Here is a 16,479-nt window from a genome sequence, read left to right as displayed (position 1 = left end):
TTTGGAGCGATGTTTCTCTCTTAAAACTTCACTTTGCCGCTTTGTGAGTTTGAGAGAGAATAGAGAGTGAGTTTGATCCTTTTTGGTTCCTTTGAGTGGGTTTTTGGAAAGATCAAAGCTTGTTCTTGGTGGTTCAAGGCTAGAGGAAGGTTGATCTGTGGTGTTTGGTGTCTGTGGAGATCGTTTCCACCCTTGAAAGTCCCTGTTCGTTGCTGTTCTTTCTTGTTTAAAGAGGTGAGTGCATGACCTAGCTTATCTAAGCATGTTTGATCATTGTTTTAGGAGTTTGATGATTTTTTGATTGATTACTTTGCTTGTTTGGCTGTTTATTTGATGATTGATGCCTGTGGAACCCCTTGGAGACTCGCTTATATCATGATGGTGATTTGGAGAAGAGATCCAGTGAGAAACGCAGTTGGAGCGTCTCCAGAGAGTCGGTGTCAATCGACACCAAGGGTGGGTGTCGCTCGACACCAACGTTTTCTCTCGCGAGGATAACTGCGTCTTACGATTGGAGTGTCGAGACCGGTGTCGACTGCGAGGGTCGATTTTGGGATTTAGTTTGGGACCGCGAGGGTCCGCGCTATGGCAACAATTCAACAAAAAATAAAGAGAATTTGCGAAATTTTCTAGGGTTAGGGAGTTAAATTGGTGAATTATGAATCGATTTTTGGATTTAGTTTATTCAGTTTGTTAAATGACGTCGTTTTGTGGTTTTAAACGGAAGCAACTCACGGATAGTTAACTCTGTCTTTGCAATTTTAAGAGAAACTAAACGTCGTGTTTAAATTGGCTAAGTCAACAAAATTTAGCTATTTTACGGAAAAGTCAACAAAAATTTGTGATTAAAATGACTTCTTTAAAGTTCGGGATTAAATCGTCCCAAATTTGAAAGTTTGGGATTTTTATAACATTTTTCCCCTTTCTTTTTTGGTTTATGTAATAGGAGTATTGTCTATATTGGGATCTCTGATCGGGAAATTCTTAAAATATAGTAATTGGAGATGATGTTAGGCTGATGATGCTAAGGTAAAAACCACAATCCGATATTTTTATTTGTTTGTTTATTATTTATTGATATCTTGGTTAGTTACTTTGTTTGTTTTTTAATGAAATTGGGTATGAGTATTTTTGAAACGTAAAACTAAGTTATGGTAGAAAAGCAGATAATTTCGAATTTAAAAAATTTTAGATGGACGATGTTTTTTGAGTAGTTAATTCATTAATCGTCAATCATAAATAGTTTTCAAAATATTATATCGAATATACCCACGTGTAGCGTAGATTCAAAACCTAGTCTATACTATATAAAAATTGAGGCTATAAGCTCCTTAATTCGTCCACATAGGATTTAAAACGACCAACCGATATTAGACATCTCAATATTAACAATTTTGAAATTAAGATAATCTATAGTACGATTTTTTTGTAAAAAAAGAAAATAATAATCTATTCTATATAAGAGTTGAGAGTCTATAAGCTTTTGAGAGCGTCCACATAGACTTTTAGACGGCAAATCGCGGTTAGACAAATCATTATGTAACATTTTCGAAATTATATTTGTTTTTTATATTAATATATTTGTAAAAAAAGAAAAAATACAATATATAGACATAAATTAAAAATAATTGTTCTTTTTTTCCAGAATAAATAAATTTTATAAAACTAATCAAAACAAAAAATTATAATTATAAAAATATTTAATTTATAAACGAAAATAAAGAAAACATTTAATATTTAAGTTGTTTTTATATTTCTAAAAATTATTATGGCGTTTTGCACTTTGTCCTATATTTTTAGCTATAAATATAGAAGCTTAGGATACAACATTAGAAAACTCTGATTTTAAAGTTCGAAAAAATGGAAAATAAATACTAAAATACATAGTGAATAATTGATCCGAGAACATTTTGATTTTCAAAATGTTCAATTTCTAGTGATAATGTTAAATTTTTAGAAATTACTATGGCGGTTTGCCCTATATTTTTAGATATAAATATAGAGCTTGTGCTACAACATTAGATATCGAATAATTAGGTTGGTTAGGTAGTGCATGTTGTTATTATGGTTTCCATATTGTTTTGGTTCTTCTATAATTAAATTTCTTATTATGCGTTATGATTTTTTTTTTCTCTGTTTTTGGTTTTAAAATTCTGTGAGCTTTTATTATTTTACGATGAATCTATATATTGTGTTTGTTGATTTTGCTTATTTTGTTTATGTTTTGGGTTTATAGATCATGTGATCTTTAATCTAAAACCATTGGTGTTCCTACTATGAATGAGACTAAAACTACATGTCGAACGAGAAGACAAAGGAACCCGACAGAAAGAAAAATCGATAAAGTATTAAGAATTTTGGTTTGGTGTGTTTATCCGTTAATTTGTTTATTTCAGTAGGGTTTAGTTTTTGTATTTTTTTGGTTCTAACAAATAAATGTTGCTACTGCTGTGAACCCAAGAAAAGTTAGAGGTTTGTAGTCTCAATCCTATAATTCCCATTACTGAATATGTTATCTACCTATGAAAGTTTAATGTTGTTATGTAACATATTATCACATACAATAATATAAACTACTTATGCAGATTTATTTTGTCTCTCCTCCACGTTTCCAATGGGATTTTTCAACAACGATGTTAATCAACTACTGAATACAATACTTGACATAGTATGTACGGGCATTCACAGACTTATATATGTTCACTATTTTAGTCAGCAAAATCTAAGTGATTACATTAAAAATAGTACTACTTTCTAAATTAACTTAAAGTAACTTTTTTCTCTTAGCAGGGTGCTGATAATGGCGATTTTGAGTCTTTGACAATCATATCTCAATACCAAATGTTTGGCTTTGAACTTGATGAGGTTTCTGGTATTAATGTCTTGAGGTTGAATGGTGGAATATAGATTTAAACAGCTTTATGAAAGTTATTTATCTACATGTGATGGTAAGGTCTCTGGTTTCTTCGGCCTGTTTCCAGAAAATTTCTGATTTTTTATACCTTTCGTTATTAAAGTTTCATATCAAACAAATTTCCATGCATGTAACAAATAAACGTACTGTCATTGAAAATCATCTGAAATTTGGTAGGAGTAATTATGATAACTTGGAACAAAGTTCTGGTAGCAAGGAATTGAATTTTGAGATCAGAAGGTCAAATAAACGATTTTTTGGGTAGTTAATTCATAGGCTTATGAAGCTAGTTTTTGGTTAAGGTTTTATATTTCTTTCTTTGTTTTAACCACATAATAATGAATGTTATACATAGAAGAAGATGGAGAGGATGCGGAAAAAAGTTAAGAAGATGATGAGGAAAAGAAGAGGAAGAAGAATAGTATGGCGAAGAAGCGGACGGTGAATGTAACGATGATAATAACCATGAAAGAACGAAAATGAAATTGACGAGAAGGTGTATGAAGAGTATGAAACGATCAATATGAAAAGAAATATGAAGATATAGGTGTTTACAGCCAATTAAATATGAGAAAAAGATTGATTCATGATTCTTTTATCATATTTGATTCCTTAACACAACTGATTTTATAATTTTTAAAATTCTATATTTGACATAAATTATTTACTAGGTAGTAACCCGTGCCACGGCACGGGCGATTCGGTGAAGTTTATTTATGTGTATATGGAATGTATTTTGAATATTATGTATGCCTGAAGTTTCCTACTAATACCTCGGCCCAACTTACATTAAAAATGTCTTTGAGACAGAAAACGGTCGGTAAGTTGGAATCAAATTCTCCAGCAATACTGTAGAACGGATTGTATGCAAGTGTTAAAAAATTCATCTAAGCGTTACGAATATATAAAGAAACGAGGTATACATTTTAAATTTAAAATTTACAGATGGGTTTTATAAAAGCTAAACAAAAACTTAGTTACATATAGTAGACATAAGTAGATTATATACAATACATACATAAATTCATTTGCTAAATAGTGTAGACATATTTATATAGCTTTGGGGCTACAATTTTTGAAGAACTTGTTGACATTGCTTATTCGTCCTGGTTGTTTCTGAAATAATACATTGCAGCGAACTCGGATCTGAGATACAATGGTTAACATATAAAGTCAAAACTTTTTTAAAAATATCAAATTACTTATCTATTTAAAAGTAAACACTCATATTGACTTATGGTTTCTGAGTGAACCATTGTTTGTGACAGAATATATCCTAGTAGCTCCAATTCCATTAGGCGTATCATTTATAATGCATGGAATACCTACATTGTTCCATTCCCGCATAATTAAGATTTATAATGTATAATAATACATATATGTATCCAAATCTACCCTATTTCTAAAAAACCCTACCTATTTATTGGAGCTGTAACCTTCAAGTTAAAGTAAAAGTTACTTACCTCGGTATTTAGAAACTCTCCAGAACCGCAAAACACAGAACAAAGGATCTACTTTATATGTGAAATGGTATCCTTGTAACTCCCAATACTTCATAAAATACTCAGCAAAGTCTCCAATTAAATGACAAAGAAGTAACTCATTCCTGCATTTAGATGTATCTGTGTAAGAGATTTACACATTCTTCAAGTAAAACATTATAAACTTCTTAGGTATAAATTTAAAAATTGCTTACTAACCTCCCATTTATCATTTTGAAAACTAAACCAGTGACATTAGAAGTCTGTCCATAGACATTGAACACAAATTCTCAATGATTAAGTTCACCGATGTGAACTATACAGCCATAGAAATCTATAAAAGAGGATAAATAAACTAATCATTTTGCTCTGTTATATATGACATTATGTTCTATGGAGAATCTGAAAAAAACATATTGGTTAGGTTTACATACCGTATGAGTTGTTTGACGGTAGCAACTCTTTAACAACATGGGTGAAATCTTCAAACCTTAAGTAAGATTTATTTTCATGTGATAGTTCCCACCACATTTGTGTTCTGGTTGTGGTCTTGATTTGATAACGATGGTTGGTGTTTCTCTGTCTCAACACATGAGTGATTAATCTGAAATCCCATATGTCTAACTAGTCTCCATCACATATGTCTCTAATGATCATAGGGTTCTTTAGATCAGAAGGTATAGTCATTTCGATTCTATCCCCCTATATCGAAAATTCCAGTAAATAATAGAACCTAATTCGATAAAACTAAATTAAAAAAGATGTATTTGTAGATAAAAAGATTTAACAATATATACCTTCTCGTCAGCCAGAATAAGTACCCTCTTTTTCATCTCATCAGAAGTTATCCAAGTACTCAAAACCTTGACTTTTATCCCCCAATCTTTCCTTTTTGGAGTTAGATCGGAGACATAAACTCTTGGCATGGTCCTACTGTAGTTACTTTCTGAAGGTAAAGATATTTAAGATTATATTGACCCTAGGCTCAATTTCGTTTCGGGAAAGTGGTGTTAATGGAAGTACATAAAAGAAGATCCTTTATTTTTATTTTATTCTTTGTTAATTGAATTAGACAAAACTAAAAGGTTGAGAGGTAAATCATTTCATATTTGGAAAACGGCAATTACGTTTATCGATACAGTATGTGTATCGATTCTCGTAATTAAGTGTTGATGGTTAACATATAAAAAGGATGCCCAATTAGAATATACACATGAATGTATGTGTATCGATTCTAATAATTATATTCATTTCTTATAAGAATTTACGACAATTTTGTTAAATTATATACGATGTGTTTATGCAATAGATTGGAAGTACATTACTGAAAATTAAAAGCTTATATAAATAGTCATCTAATTAAACTAGTTTTCCAAAATATTTGACAACTATTTATCAATTAGCAAACCAAAAAAAAAATTAAAAAACACAGAAGGACGACTTTGGATCTTCATTCTTCGTTCTTTGGCTTCATCTTCATGCTTGATTTCTAAAATAATGACGAGCAGCGAACTCGGAACTTTGAATTGAAAGTTAGATTATTAGCAAAATATTATCATAAACATAAAAACACTAAAAGACACATAAGTGAACTTACATGATACGATGACTTTGGAGACCTTCTTGAGGATTAAGGTAAATCCTAGTTGCTCCACTACCAATATGTGTATCATTGGTAATGCAAGGGACTCCTACAATGTTCCTTTTCGTTTATTACAAACTGTAGTCAGTTAGAAACCTTAAGAATAATTAGTAATTAAGTTCACAAATTTAGTAAACTTACCTTCATACTTAGACACCCGCCAGAAACGAAAGATACAAAACACATGATCCGTTTTGTATGTAAGATGGAAACCACCTTCTTGCCACTGGTTATTGAAGTATTGAACAGCACCGCCAATAATATGGCATAGAAGTTGTTCATTCCTGCAAAGATGTAACATGTTAACTACGGCTTCTCATCATCAATAAATTAGTAATCATGTCGTTAAATAAGTTACTACAAAGATTACCTCCCATTGATCAATTTGATAACTAAACCATTGATCCTAGTAGTCGTCCCATCTTTACTGTCAGTAAAATCCTCTTCTTTCACTTGACCAACATCAACAATGCAGCTATAGAAATCAAACATCCAAAAAGAAAAAGTAAAAGAAATTCCTTAGGCCGCTCCCGAAACCCTGCCGCTCTCATCGTCCATCGCTCCTTCTCGCTCACGGTAAGCCGTCCGCTGCCAGTATGGGGACTCCGCCTCCCCCAGCTGGTGGTCCTTTGCCTCTCGGCTCTCCTAGCCGCGTGTCCTCTCCTTCACAGAAGGGATCGTATGTGTCTGATGTCAAAGAAAGCCCGTTCCTGGTTTCCCCGTCGGATCTGATCATTACCAATGGAGTAGCACGAGTCTCTATTCCGGAGGAGCTTGTTGTTGATGCTTCCCCGTTGTGGAAGAGTTTCGTGGTGGGACGATACATGCCACAGTCAATCATATATGGACAATTTTGGACAAAACTCTCAAGATTGATGTCCAAATTCTCAATAAGACAACCGTCCTGTTCCGGATCGAGAATGAGAAAGTTCGGGATCGTGTTATCTCACGTAAGTATTGGCATATTGCTGATATTCCTCTCATGGTGGCTGAATTGAATCCTGTAGCTTCGCAGTCTCCACCAAACCTTTCTGCCATGCCAATGTGGGTCGACCTCCGGATGTGCCTGGAGTTCTGTTCTCAAGGAAAGGGTTGGAATTTCTGTCTAGTACTGTGGGTAAGTTTGTGAAACTGCACCCAAGTACAGAACGTTGTACTCGGCTGGATGTGGCAAGGATATTGGTTGAGGTCAATTTGCAGAACACGTTAACAGAAAAGATCAGCTTCACGGGTGTTAATGGGGAGGAAGTGCTTGTAACTATTACCTATCCATGCCTCCCGCCAAAGTGTAGCCTCTGTTCTCACTAGGGACATAAGGAGAAGAATTGCAATAACGCGGGTAATGTTACGCTTCTTGAGAAACGTCAACCATCGGTATCGGCCACAGTCCAGGAAATGGTTCAAACTCTGATCAAAGACCTTGAGCAGGCTGCACCGTTCCAGAACGCTATTGTCTCGAAACCAGAGAGTGTAACAGTGGGAGTACTTGAAGATGACCAGTGGACGACTGTCTCACGACAAAATAAAAGTTCCTCTCCTTCTTCGCGTGTAGTTTTGGAGAGCTTACCCACCAAACCAGTCTCGCCAACCGGTTTTCGGGTCTTGCAAATATTGGACGATGATGTAGCGGATTCATCTATGGACTCCATTGAGCCGGTCACCGATCACGGTTTCTAGCAACAAGATGATAAGGAAGAGGGAGACGTTCTCGAGTCTGAATCAGAGGAAGAGGAACCAGACACGACTACCCTTGCTTACGATGTATCAGGGGAAATAGCTCCGACTGTCACCTGCATTCCGAAACCAACAATTGGCCGTCATCGTACCCGCTCTCGCGGTCCATTAAAGCCGATATCTCAGCGCAAGGATACTCGTATAAAGGCAACTAAAAAAGCTTCCTCACGGAAGTTATGACGTCTTTTTTTGCTTGGAACACGCAGGGTTTCAACCTTCCTCGCAAACACAATGTCGTTAAGAATTGGATTCAAGCTGTGAGACCATCCTTTGGGTGTTTCTTAGAGACTCATGTTCAAGAGCTCAACGCACTTTCAATTGTTAGTTCTATCTTGCCCGGCTGGTCGTCTATAATGAATTATGGGGATCATAGGTTGGGTCGCATTTGGATGTGTTGGTCGAATGTTGTAACAGTCACCCCTGTTCTTCAGAGCGCTCAACATATTACTTGCTTCATCTCGGTCATTAGTACTGGAGTCACCTTTCTCTGCAGTTTTGTTTATACTTCAAACATCATGACTGACCGTCGTTCCCTTTGGGGGGATTTATGCCATATTAAGTCAACTGTTCTTCAATCACCTACCCCATGGATTATTCTTGGTGATTTTAATGAGGTTCTGGCTCTGACGGATCACTCTCGAGCTGCAGATTACGCTTTCAATATGACAGGGATGTTTGATTTTTAGAACACGGTATCGTTTTGCGACTTGGGAAGCTTGTCTTTTGCTGGACCAAAGTTCACTTGGATTAACAACCAGGATGCCAACCCCATTGGGAAGAAGATTGATCATGCATTAGTGAATCCGGATTGGCTCTCACATTTTCCTCACTCTCATGCTTCTTTTGAAGCAGGGGGTATCTCGGATCATTCTTGGTGTCTTATCCATCTCTCTGCTGCAAGTACCCCTCACCGTAAGCCGTTTAAATTTTTCAACTTCCTCACAAGCCACTCTCTCTTCCTCCCTACTGTCGCAAATGTCTGGTCGCAGGAGCCTTGTCTCTATCATTCTCGGGTAGCTCTATCTCTATTTCACCGGGAGTTAAAAGCTCTAAAGTTCCATATGCGGGAGCTTAATAGGTCGAGGTTTGGTGACTTACCTGTGAAGTGTAAGGAAGCGTACGAGGAGTTCTGTTCGTTGCAAGCAGTAGCTCTCTCCTCTCCCACGCAAGCAAACATAATAGCCCTCTCTGATGCCACGGATAGATGGCAGCGCCTTACTTCGATAGAGGAACAGTTTTTCAAACAAAAATCCGGGATCCAATGGTTGCGTTGTGGAGATCAGAACACTACCTCTTTTCATCTCGTCGCACAGGCAAATGCTAGCCGCAATGCTATCCGTCAGTTAACGTTGGAGTCAGGAGTAATACTGACTAACCCGTCCGAGATTAAAGCGGAAAATGCGCACCATTTTCGTGAGTTTCTGCAGCGGGATAGCCTGGATACGGGGGAGGTTGCACCGACCTATCTTGGGGACCTGTTGGACTACCAGTGCCCGGAATCTCGGTGCTCTGATCTAATCTCCCCAGTGACCCGCGAGGAGATTTGGCATGCTTTGTCCTCCCTGCCCTCCGGGAAGGCTTGCGGACCGGATGGATACACTAAGGAGTTCTATATATCTGCATGGAGTATAGTGGGACAGGACTGTGTGGTCGATGTGCAGTCCTTTGTTCTCTTTGGCCAAAAGCCGAGGGCCGTGAATGCAACTTTGCTCTGTCTTATCCCTAAGAATCCGAAGGCGGATTCAGCAACAATGAAAGACTATCGACCAATTTCGTGCTGCAACATTTTATATAAGGTGATTTCTAAGATTTTGGCCAATCGTCTAAAGAAGATTCTCCCAGAATTTGTAGCACCAAATCAGAGTGCATTTATCCAGGGCCGCTTACTCCTAGAAAATGTTCTTCTCGCTACAGAACTAGTGAAGGATTATCACAAGGGTACTATCTCTTCTAGAAGTGCCATCAAGTTTGATATCTCCAAAGCTTTTGACACGGTGAAATGGTCCTTCATTATCTCCATCTTTCAAGCGTTGGGCTTTCCTGACTTGTTCATTAAGTGGATTTATGCCTGCATTTCTACCGCCTCTTTCTCTGTGGTTGTGAATGGTGAGCTGGAGGGTTTCTTTGCAAGCAACAGAGGTGTGAGGCAGGGCTGCTCTCTATCTCCTTATATTTTTGTCATGGTTCAAAAATGTTCTATCTAAACTCCTCGACCGTGCGGTTTCTACGGGCAGGATTGGTAGGCACCGTTGTTGTGAGGAGGTTGCTGTAACCCATTTAGCTTTTGCTGATGACATCCTGGTCTTTACGGATGGTTCTTCCTCATCGTTATGTGCGATTATGGATGTTCTTGTTAAGTTCTCTCGCATATCGGGGTTGCATGTTAATAATTCCAAATCGGCCATCTATGCAGGAGGTCGGAACAAGCAAGCCATGGTGGTGGCCGCAAATGGTTTTGGAATCCCAGCCGAAGCTCTCCCTATCCGTTATCTGGGGCTCCCGCTGACTACTAAGACAATGACTGCCCATGACTATTCCCCGCTTCTAGATAAGAACCGCTCTCGCTTTCTCTCTTGGATGAGTTAACATCTTTCCTATGCGGATCGATTGCAACTCATTTCATCGGTAATTGCCAGCATTTCCAACTTTTGGTCCTTGGTTTTTCAGCTTCCCGTAAGTTGCCTGGATGAAGTTGAGAGATTATGCAGTGCTTTTCTTTGGTCGGGAAACCTGCACACTCCTACCGGGGCTAAGGTTGCTTGGTCTAAGGTTTGTACGCCCAAGCAGGAAGGCGGACTTGGCTTGAGACGACTACAGGATGTTTCACGAGTTTTTCCTTACCACCTAATATGGCGGTTGTTCACCCTCTCAGGCTCTCTATGGGTAGCTTGGGCTCGACAAAATCTCATGAACCATGGTTGCTTCTGGACTGCCCAAAGTACAACTAAGGGTTCATGGGTATGGCGGAAACTTCTAAAACTCCGCGATGAGGTTCGATTGTTTATCCGGGCTGAGGTTGGGAATGGCGAACTCACCTCTTTGTGGTTTGACCATTGGCTTCCGGTTGGTCGCATTTTGGACATTACAGGACCAGCCGGGCCGAGGATCCTGGGAATCCCTCTACATGCCAAAGTCAAGGATGCGGTGGGGATTGGGGGTTGGAATTTGCGTCGAACGCGGCTCACTCATCTCTACCCCCTTTTGGAGCTAATTTGTGCTACGCCATTGCCACATCCCTCTCGCGAGCCAGACCGTTTCCTGTGGAGGGTAGGGATGGACGATTTTGTTGATCGGTTCTCTTCTCAACATACGTGGGTGCAGGTTCATCAGCCTCATCAATTGGTCTCTTGGAGTGGTATTATTTGGTTCAGTCAAGCCATTCCCCGCTGCGGTTTTATTACGTGGTTAGCTATGTTAAACCGTCTATCTACGGGCTCAAGAATGCGTCTTTGGGGCCAACACCAGGCCTGCGTTTTATGCGGAGAATTGGACGAGACGAGAGACCATCTCTTTTTTGCTTGTCTGTACTCCTTTACACTATGGACCTCTCTGGTGGGTAAACTCCTGCGCACTCACCTGAATCCGGGCTGGGACGAGACAATCACAGCAATATCGCAGCTTACAGGGGACGCAAACAGGTCCATCTTGCTTCGCCTTTGCTTCCAAACAGCGATCTACTCCGTCTGGCGGGAACGCAACAATCGCATTCATGGCAGGGCTCACTTATCCGTCCTCCAGCTCGTCCGGTACATAGATAAGCAAATCCGCAACCGCATAACATCTCTCGACTACCCCAACAAGCCTCGCCTCCGTCTTCTCATGCAGCGTTGGCTCATGGCCAAACCTTGAGTTCGCTTAATACTCTCTCTTGTTTTGAAACCGGTTTTATGCACTAGATCTCTTTGTTTTGATTCAGCGTTTATGGCTATACTTGCTCTCGAACACTCTTGTACATAGTTTGTTTACTAAATTACACATTTAAACAAAAAAAAAACAAATCTAACATCCATACAAAACCAAAACTTATGACTAAGTGCAATCTATTCAATGGATAATATAGTTGTAAGATTACTTTTTGTACTCTAGAGCTAAATAAAAGCTAAAAGCACTAACCGTAAGAGTTGTTAGATGGAAGCAAGTCCTTAGCAACATGGTAGAAATCCTCAAACCGGTAAAACTTCTTCAATGAATCAGGTCTAATCTCCATCATATCACTCTTCTCGGTTAGCTTAATCTGGTATGGATAATTTGTATTCCTCTCTTTAAGAATAGCCGGGATGACTTTGAACTCCCTTAAGAAATACCACTCACCATCATAGACGTGTCTTGGTACTTCCGGATTCTTCAAGCCGGGAGAAATTGTTAACTCTATTCTATCACCCTACAAAAATTGTTCCTTTTTCTTAATCTAAACTAATCAACCAATATCTAACTAATAAACTAATTTTAACGTCAATTTTAAGAAATGAATTACCTTTATATCAGCGAGTACCATAACCCTCTTGCTAAAGAAATCACGAGAAAACCAAGTAGTTAAAACCTTGACCCTTATGATGGCACCACTACTTCGTGGGGTTAAATCAGCTACTGCATCGATCTTCATGGTAGAGATGATTAAGTTTTGGAAAGATTAATTTTAAGGATGGAGTTAGGGTTTAATAGTTTTGTCTTCTTTGAGGTTATGTTAATGGAAGTCGAAAAAAGGTTTTTAATATAGTGAATATATGCGACTTTTGATATGTATCGTTCCGCTGATTAATAGGAAAAGAATAATGCCTTTTTGCAATGTTTTAATATTTTAGAGTCAATTGAGATCAATACAAAAGATATTCATTATTTCTGGTTTCCATATCAATCACATCATAGACTTTAGCTTCTGTATAAATGTTGACTATTTGGTAAACATATGTAAGGTTGCTAAAGTATAGTTTGATTCTTTCAATGATCTATGAGCTGTCTGATAAATATATATATGGGTCTGCATGAAAGTGAATGTAAAAACCTATGAATATTTTGTAAGTATTTTCCTATTGATTTTTTTTAATTGTGATGGGTTATGTTTTCAATCTAAAAACTAATCTATGCATAGGATAGAGTGATGATAATCATGAGTAATTTTGTTTTTCCTATGCAAAGTTTATTGGAACTTGGTTTTTTCCTTTGAATGTTATTTGAACTGATTGGAAGTAATCATTGTATAAGCTAATCGTTTATGAATTTGGGCTAATGTTGGGCCTTCATTTTTGGTTTCATTTCCGTTAAACCCAATACTTTAAAATATTTTTGAAATATTAAAACCGATAAAAAATATAAAAGCAAAAGATAATAGCAAATAAATAAATAAAAACAACCAAGGAAATAGTTCTGAAAGGAAAAATTAAAAACAAAACCCAATGTTTGTAAAACCGAAAAATTAAATTAGTCAAGTTTATGTTTTTCCTTATCATCCTTTGTAGCAACCTTGACATCATCTAGTACACCCATCTTGGAACATTGCTTTTTGGATGTTGATGACTGGACATCTCCTTCTTTCATGCTAGTCGAATCTCTTTTTGATGATGGAGTTGAGGAATTTGAGATACCTACTTCAGACGTCTCTACACCATCGCTTATCATGAGAGAACCCTAAAAATAAAATATATGTAAGAGATGATATGAGAAACATAAACAAAATGTATATAGCATAATGCTTTGACATTACTATAGTTTTAATTGACTTTTTTAGACTACTATTAACCTGGTCAGCCGAGTAAATTGATTATTGATCAAAATATGTATATGATAAGGATATTTCAGGGACATATCTTGTTTTCCCCTCAGCAACTTGTGCAAACCTATAAATGTCACATTTTCCATGAATATGTTTTGGCTCGATGCAAAGAAGGAAAACAAAAGATTTCCCAACTAAAGCTTTGATCGGATCTGGCAAATCTGTGGGATCTTCAAACTATATAAGCATTGAGTTAGTAATGATTGAAGATAGTAAAATCTTTATTTAATTGTATAGATGTTATTATCTAATATACCAGATCAAATGATCCTTTAGGTATGATTTCAGTAGCAGCCGTCCCAACGATATCCTCAGCAAAACTGACAAACATCATAATTCTAGTCTCACCAGTATGGTCAATGATATTAAGGTGAATCCAAAACCTAAAAATTTGATAATCGTTAAAAAGATGAATAGAAAATAAATTCAATCAACTTGATCAGAAATTATAAGGATTTAGGCAACAAAAAAACTCACTTTGGAGAGACGCCTTTAGCGTAATCTTTACAGACCTCACACCAAAATCTTGGTATAGGTTTTGCATTAACATCTTCCAGCTTAATGACATCCTCCTTAATAGTTTTTTTGTTGCATATTTTACATGCATAATAGAACCAAGAATAGTCAGTATCATTTTCTTTAACCGTACAAAGAGTGCGAACCAATCCTACCTACAATACAATCGTGTAAATGGAAATGTGAGATGCATATATATGTTAGATAAAACATATTAATAATTCTTAAAAGTTTAATTTAAACAAACCTCAGTTGCTTGAAGCAGTTCCTCAAAAGTCATGATGGGAAACTCATCCATGTCTTCTTTTTTAGTACGACCAAAAAAGACATTAGTCTGTAAGTTACCCACGATAGTCAATTCCGAACCATCAATGGTAAGGCTGTTTACATTAAATTAAACATAAAATGGTATTAATTATATACATTTAAAATGTAGATAATTACTAATCTCAATCTATTCTAGTACATACCTTTTCTTAATGTCTTTAATCATTGGTATGGCCATATTAGTAAGCAATTGTGATGTGTCATAAGAATTAGAAACACTCCAAACATCTGAATTAGTCATTTTAGATATATATGATCGTAAATACGAATGCTCTTTTAGTCTGTATGCAGTATATATTTTGATGTATAAGATGATGTAAAGTAATTTTTTATGTTACCGTTGAAAACATTGACTTTGGCAAATCGTATCAAACAAATTACAACACCATGCTTGACTTAGTGATTCAGCAAATTTTCCCCAGAGTGTACATAACACCCGAGTACCCTACAATTGCGAATGATTAATAATAGTAATCAATTACAAATATGCGTAATATTTTCTCTAATCGAAAATTGTTACTTTAAAATTAGTAAGCTTACTCCTTGTTTCTCAAATGAAAGTCGATCTTCTTGGTAGGCTTAGTAGAAGTAGGGATATCTTGAATCTCACCACAATCATCGAATTGGCCCATAAAGTCTGCAAAAAAATCAAACTAGTTATAGAAGAAATTAAACATTTCATTGATTTTTAAATAAATAAAAATACTAACCAAATAACAAATTCTTGTTTTGTTTCCCAGCAAGAACATCATCGTAACTGGCCAATTGAAGAAACATGTCGTCGGATATGTTTTCAGAAGCGGTGACAATTGTTTTGGACATGAAACCAATTTTAAACTTTATGTCCGATATTTTAAATGAACCATAAAAAGGAGTTAAACCAAAAATAGAAATAATGATCCAAAAATTTGGGATCAAAAATTTTTCAAACTTTTTGATATGCTCCTTTTTTATGTTAGCAGAAATCTTATGACCCTGTGAAAGTAAAAAGAAAGAAAAATCGATATCAAAAAATAGTTAAACCTTCACTCATAGTTAACTAATTAAAATGAAAATAATCTTAATTTTGGAAACTGTAACTTACAGAAATGTCAACCAAAAACATCTCCATTGTTTCACCAACTTTGGTGGAATACGGCTTCCAGAGATGCAAAACCTTCACTTGAATACGCCAATTTACTTTGTAAGGTTTTAGGGAACTAAGAGACGTGATAGGGAGTGTAGAGGCTAACATTTTTGGATTCTCCTATTTTTTCAAAGGTCGTTTAGTTATGATAGGTATTTAATAAGAATTGGTTTATTTATAGTGTAATGGTATCGTCATTTAAATTTAGGTTCGGGAAGATTTCGAACCCATCAAAAATTACCCTAATTTGATTTCCGATTATTACGAATAGATATAAAGTAATAAACTTGCTCACAAAGTTTGTTATTGTTTTGCATTACAACAGAAAATCGTATATTCTGCTAATCAATTATAGGGTAGTTATGGTATGCTCTTTATAAATTTAAGATCTTCGATAACGATTTCAATTCCTAATTAATTATCATAAATGGAATCACATACATCAGTGAGAAAATTAATAAATATTGAAAAGCGGATATTATGGTGGAGATAATTATTCCACCCATATTAAGAATATACGATTTTATACCATAAAAATATCCAAATCAATGATGCGCTCTCGGCCCATATTCGTATAAAATCCGGAAAAGTATAGGCCGAAATGGAAGAGATTGATAAAAAGGCCCTAAATATTCTATGGTTTGTCATATATTAAACGGTACGGATTAAAAACTTGCTCTAAAAAGGAACGGCCGAGATTTAAAGATATGATTCTCGGTGGATTGATTAAACGGTTAGGATTAACAGCTACCACTTATAAACGGACGGCTAAGATTAGAACATAAAATTTTCGGGTTTGGTTAGCGAGTATTAAAGATCCGCGCGTTTATCCGTAATTTGAGTTGTTTGGCAATAGTTTTATGATTTCTTATACTATAGTATTAATACAAAAATGTAATGATTTTGTTTGGCTACATGTTTAAATCGCTAAATGTATATTCTTCCCCTTTTTCTCTTCTAAACTCTCGT

General features: G+C 36.3%; 2 protein-coding genes across 2 annotated transcripts; one reads left to right on the top strand and one right to left on the bottom strand.

Annotated features, from left to right (window-relative positions):
• Positions 1-6,633: 6,633 nt before the first annotated feature.
• Positions 6,634-11,331, top strand: LOC111832379. Its single transcript, XM_023788688.1, has 8 exons — positions 6,634-6,869; positions 7,045-7,291; positions 7,346-7,636; positions 7,715-7,918; positions 7,978-8,091; positions 8,458-9,954; positions 10,439-10,928; positions 11,093-11,331. The coding sequence occupies exons 1-8, from the start codon at positions 6,634-6,636 to the stop codon at positions 11,329-11,331; spliced, it is 3,318 nt and encodes a 1,105-aa protein (XP_023644456.1).
• A 1,858-nt stretch (positions 11,332-13,189) lies between these two features.
• Positions 13,190-14,562, bottom strand: LOC111832378. Its single transcript, XM_023788687.1, has 5 exons — positions 14,528-14,562; positions 14,305-14,437; positions 14,019-14,212; positions 13,798-13,924; positions 13,190-13,396 (listed from the first exon to the last, which is right to left on the bottom strand). The coding sequence occupies exons 1-5, from the start codon at positions 14,560-14,562 to the stop codon at positions 13,190-13,192; spliced, it is 696 nt and encodes a 231-aa protein (XP_023644455.1).
• Positions 14,563-16,479: the final 1,917 nt, after the last annotated feature.

The sequence above is a fragment of the Capsella rubella genome, unplaced genomic scaffold, assembly GCF_000375325.1.
Source record: "Capsella rubella cultivar Monte Gargano unplaced genomic scaffold, Caprub1_0 scaffold_1, whole genome shotgun sequence".
Taxonomy (NCBI): domain Eukaryota; kingdom Viridiplantae; phylum Streptophyta; class Magnoliopsida; order Brassicales; family Brassicaceae; genus Capsella; species Capsella rubella.
The sequence above is the reverse complement of the archived record's forward strand: the minus strand, read 5'-3'. Positions and strand labels throughout refer to the sequence as shown.

What these genes read in the sequence shown, in the direction of transcription:
- LOC111832379 (XM_023788688.1), top strand. Translation starts at nt 6,634, where the DNA reads ATGGGGACTCCGCCTCCCCCAGCTGGTGGTCCTTTGCCTCTCGGCTCT. An exon ending in TTAATGGGGAGGAAGTGCTT is followed by an intron (nt 7,292 to 7,345) that starts GTAACTATTACC and finishes TGTTCTCACTAG; the next exon opens with GGACATAAGGAGAAGAATTG. An exon ending in CTCCTTATATTTTTGTCATG is followed by an intron (nt 9,955 to 10,438) that starts GTTCAAAAATGT and finishes TTGGTTTTTCAG; the next exon opens with CTTCCCGTAAGTTGCCTGGA.
- LOC111832378 (XM_023788687.1), bottom strand. Translation starts at nt 14,562, where the DNA reads ATGGCCATACCAATGATTAAAGACATTAAGAAAAG. An exon ending in GCTAAAGGCGTCTCTCCAAA is followed by an intron (nt 13,925 to 14,018) that starts GTGAGTTTTTTT and finishes TCAAATTTTTAG; the next exon opens with GTTTTGGATTCACCTTAATA. An exon ending in CTAAAGGATCATTTGATCTG is followed by an intron (nt 13,397 to 13,797) that starts GTATATTAGATA and finishes TTTTATTTTTAG; the next exon opens with GGTTCTCTCATGATAAGCGA.